The 3,456-nt window shown below is 60.5% G+C and overlaps 1 protein-coding gene and 1 long non-coding RNA gene across 3 annotated transcripts; both read left to right on the top strand.

Moving 5' to 3' along the window:
- Positions 1–28: 28 nt before the first annotated feature.
- Positions 29–1,681, top strand: EGR3 (early growth response 3). 2 transcript variants are annotated; one of them, XM_027632933.1, is made up of 2 exons: positions 29–43; positions 549–1,681. In XM_027632933.1, the coding sequence occupies exon 2, from the start codon at positions 557–559 to the stop codon at positions 1,589–1,591; it is 1,035 nt and encodes a 344-aa protein (XP_027488734.1). In that variant the 5' UTR covers positions 29–43; positions 549–556; the 3' UTR covers positions 1,592–1,681. The 2 variants fall into 2 exon arrangements, with proteins under 2 accessions (XP_027488734.1, XP_027488735.1); XM_027632934.1 differs by lacking the exon at positions 29–43 and adding an exon at positions 250–277.
- Positions 1,682–2,210: 529 nt separating this feature from the next.
- Positions 2,211–3,260, top strand: LOC113941792. The gene is made up of 2 exons (XR_003525759.1): positions 2,211–2,492; positions 2,680–3,260. It is a non-coding gene; the product is annotated as an uncharacterized LOC113941792 (long non-coding RNA).
- Positions 3,261–3,456: the final 196 nt, after the last annotated feature.

A 3,456-nucleotide genomic window follows, 5' to 3' on the forward strand; every position in this document is an offset into this window, starting at 1 on the left:
GGGGGGGGGGGGGACAGGAGAAGGGAGGACCTGGGGGGCACAGGTGAGCGCCGAGGGCGGCGGGGGCGGGTGCTCCCCGCGTGTCCCCGCTCCCACGCGGAGCCCCGCCAGGCTAAACCCCCCCTGCCTCCATCATCCCCGTGTTTCTCCTCGCCGGGGCTCGGCGCAGGGAAGGCGGCGAGTCGGTAACGGCGGCGTCGGCGGCCGCAGCCCCGGCTCCGCGGAGTGCCCAGCGCTGCCGGGGCTGGACGGGGAGGAAGCCTACCTGTAGCCGCAGGTACCTCCTTCCTCCGGCGGGGCGGCGGTGGGGTGTCCCCCCCCATCCACCCACCCAGGGCAGCTCCCCGCGGGGGCGGCGGGGGCGGCCCCGCATCGTCGGGACCCCCGGCAGGCAGCGCCGCATACGCGGGGTGGAAGCAGAGAGGGGAGCGGGGCCAGGGGGAACTGGCGCATTCCCGGCTCCCCAGAGCATCCCTCGGTGCGTCCCCGGTGCTCCCCCTCCCGGGCCCACCCGGCTCACCCTGCCCCGCTTCTCTCGCACTTTGCAGATAATGTTATGGACATTGGCTTAGGGAACGAAAAGGCCGGTCAGGAATTGTCCTCCTACTCGGGCACTTTTCAACCCGCCCCGGGCAACAAGACTGTCACCTACCTGGGGAAATTCGCTTTCGACTCGCCCTCCAACTGGTGCCAGGACAACATCATCAGCCTGATGAGCGCCGGCATCCTGGGGGTGCCGCCGTCCTCGGGCGCGCTCACCAGCACGCAGAGCTCGGCGGGCAGCATGGGGCCGCCGCAGGGCGAGGTGGACCAGATGTACCCCGCGCTGCCGCCCTACTCCTCCTGCAGTGACCTCTACCCAGAGCCCGTCTCCTTCCACGACCCCCAGAGCAACCCCGGCCTCACCTACTCCCCCCAGGATTACCAGGCGGCCAAGCCCGCCTTGGACAGCAACCTCTTCCCCATGATCCCAGACTATAACCTCTACCACCACCCCAACGACATGGGCACCATCACGGAGCACAAACCCTTCCAGAGCTTGGACCCCATCCGCGTCAACCCGCCCCCCATCACCCCGCTGGAGACCATCAAGGCCTTCAAGGACAAGCAGATCCACCCGGGTTTCGGGGGGCTGCCGCAGCCGCCCCTCACCCTCAAGCCCATCCGACCCCGCAAGTACCCCAACCGGCCCAGCAAGACGCCGCTCCACGAGCGGCCCCACGCCTGCCCCGCCGAGGGCTGCGACCGCCGCTTCTCCCGCTCCGACGAGCTCACCCGCCACCTCCGCATCCACACGGGCCACAAGCCCTTCCAGTGCCGCATCTGCATGCGGAGCTTCAGCCGCAGCGACCACCTCACCACCCACATCCGCACCCACACCGGCGAGAAGCCCTTCGCCTGCGAGTTCTGCGGCCGCAAGTTCGCCCGCTCCGACGAGCGCAAGCGGCACGCCAAGATCCACCTCAAGCAGAAGGAGAAGAAGGCCGAGAAGGGCTCGGGCGGGCAGCCCCCCGCCGCGCCCCCAGCCGCCGCCGCCGCCACCACCTCGCCCCCCGTCGCCCTCGCCCCCGCCGTCACCACGTGCGCTTGAGGGACTGTGGGGGGCGGCGCGGTGGCACCCCCTTCTCCTCCCCTTGCCCTCTCGGCGCCGCTCCGGGGGGAACCCCCGCGGTGTTCAGGATACCCCGGGGTTGTGCTGCGACGGGTCCGCGCCCGGATTGAGCGGGTCCAGGCTGCCCGCACCCGGATCCTGCCTGCACTTGGATCGACGGGACCCGCACTGCCCGCACCCGGATTGCCCGGACTTGCGCTGCCCGCGCCGGGGCTGCCCGCACCACCTGGATCCCGGCTGCCTGCTCCCGCACCTCCCAGATCCCAGCTGCTTCCACCCGCACCGCCCGGGGCCGGGCCGCCCGCACTGCCTGGATCCCGGCCTCCTGCTCCCACAGCTCCCGGATCCTGGCTGCTCACACCCGCACTGCCCGGGGCCGGGCTGCCCGCACCCTCTTCCCGGATCCCTGCTCCCGCACCTGGATTACCTGAACCTCCCGGATCCCGGCTGGATTGCCCAGTCCCGGCTCTCCCGGCTCCAGCTCTCCCACACCCCACCACCTGCACCCTGCTCCTCCCGGGGACATCCCGCCCGCACCCTCCCGGCCCAGCTCCGGGCTGCCCGGGCGGCAGATCCCGGGAATCCCGGCTAACCCACATCCCAGGGCTCGGTCCCGAGCCGCCCGCTCCCCCCGGGGGCTGAGTGCTCCAGGATCGGCCTCCCCCCACCACCACCACCTCCTCCCTGGTCCCAACCCGCCCGGCTCCTCCAGGGCTGGGGACTCCAGGATCCGTGTGGGGATGGACGGGCGGACGGACGGACGGATGGACGGACGGATGGATGGAAGGAGCCGATCCCTCAGCGGGCCTGGAGCCCCCGTTGCCCCCCCCATGCCCGTGTCCCCCCCGTGCCCCCCAAGCACCGGCTCCCCGTGGTGGAGGTAAGAGGGCTCGGCCCCCCCAAGCCGGGCTGGCGGGCGGGGGGCGGCTCTGCGGGTCCCCCCAACTTCGGGGGTGTTGTCCCAGCAGCAGCTTTTGGGTTTGTTTTCTTATTTTTTTTTTATTTTTTTTTTCTTCTTTTCCTTTTTATGTTATTTTTATTTTTTTTTTAATTTTTTTTTTCAGCAGAAGGGAAATTCTTTACAGAAATGCAGAAAAAAAGCACCCCAGTATTTTGCTGAATACTTTTTATAATGTGAGATATTTTTATTTTATTTTATTTGGTCACTTTAAAACAACCACCCAACTATGGAGGAGAAAAATCAATTAGTCCTCTATTTTATTTTTTTTTTCTTTTTTTTTCTTTCTCCTTCTGGTATGTGCATGTCATTGCATGACTGCTCTGATTTTTTTCTTCTTTTGTTTTAATAAAACTGTGCTCAGACATTTAAGCTAAACTAAGCAAAAATAATAATAATGACTTAAAAAGAAAAAAAAATCTTTGTTGCCAAAAGGTCGTGCTATCCAGGTTTGATGTCTGCATGTGAAAAAAAAAAACTACAAAAAAACACATTAAAAACGTACAAAAAATAAAGAGAAGAGGAAGAATGCAGTCTAATTTATGTGAACTGAAAGGAACAAAAAAAAAACAAAAAAAAAAAAACACAAACAAACCACAATCAGGTTTAACCACACAAACCTAAGGGAATGATATTTTTTGAAAGACTTTTGTATAAAGTTGAGTACTTAGAGAAAAAAAAAAATCATACCAGATGTAATATATTTTGTGGATGTTTTTATTTCTTGGATTTATAGTACCTTATACTAAGGTTAAAAAAAAAAATTATGCTTGATATTGTGAAAAGGTGACAATTTTCACACACATTTCATTTGCTCATTTGTCATGTTGTAATGCAAATATGATAGTTAATGCATACAGCATTTTTAAGGGAAAAAATCAGAAAT

Source organism: Corapipo altera, unplaced genomic scaffold (assembly GCF_003945725.1).
Source record: "Corapipo altera isolate COAL_440 unplaced genomic scaffold, ASM394572v1 59917, whole genome shotgun sequence".
Taxonomy (NCBI): Eukaryota; Metazoa; Chordata; class Aves; order Passeriformes; family Pipridae; genus Corapipo; species Corapipo altera.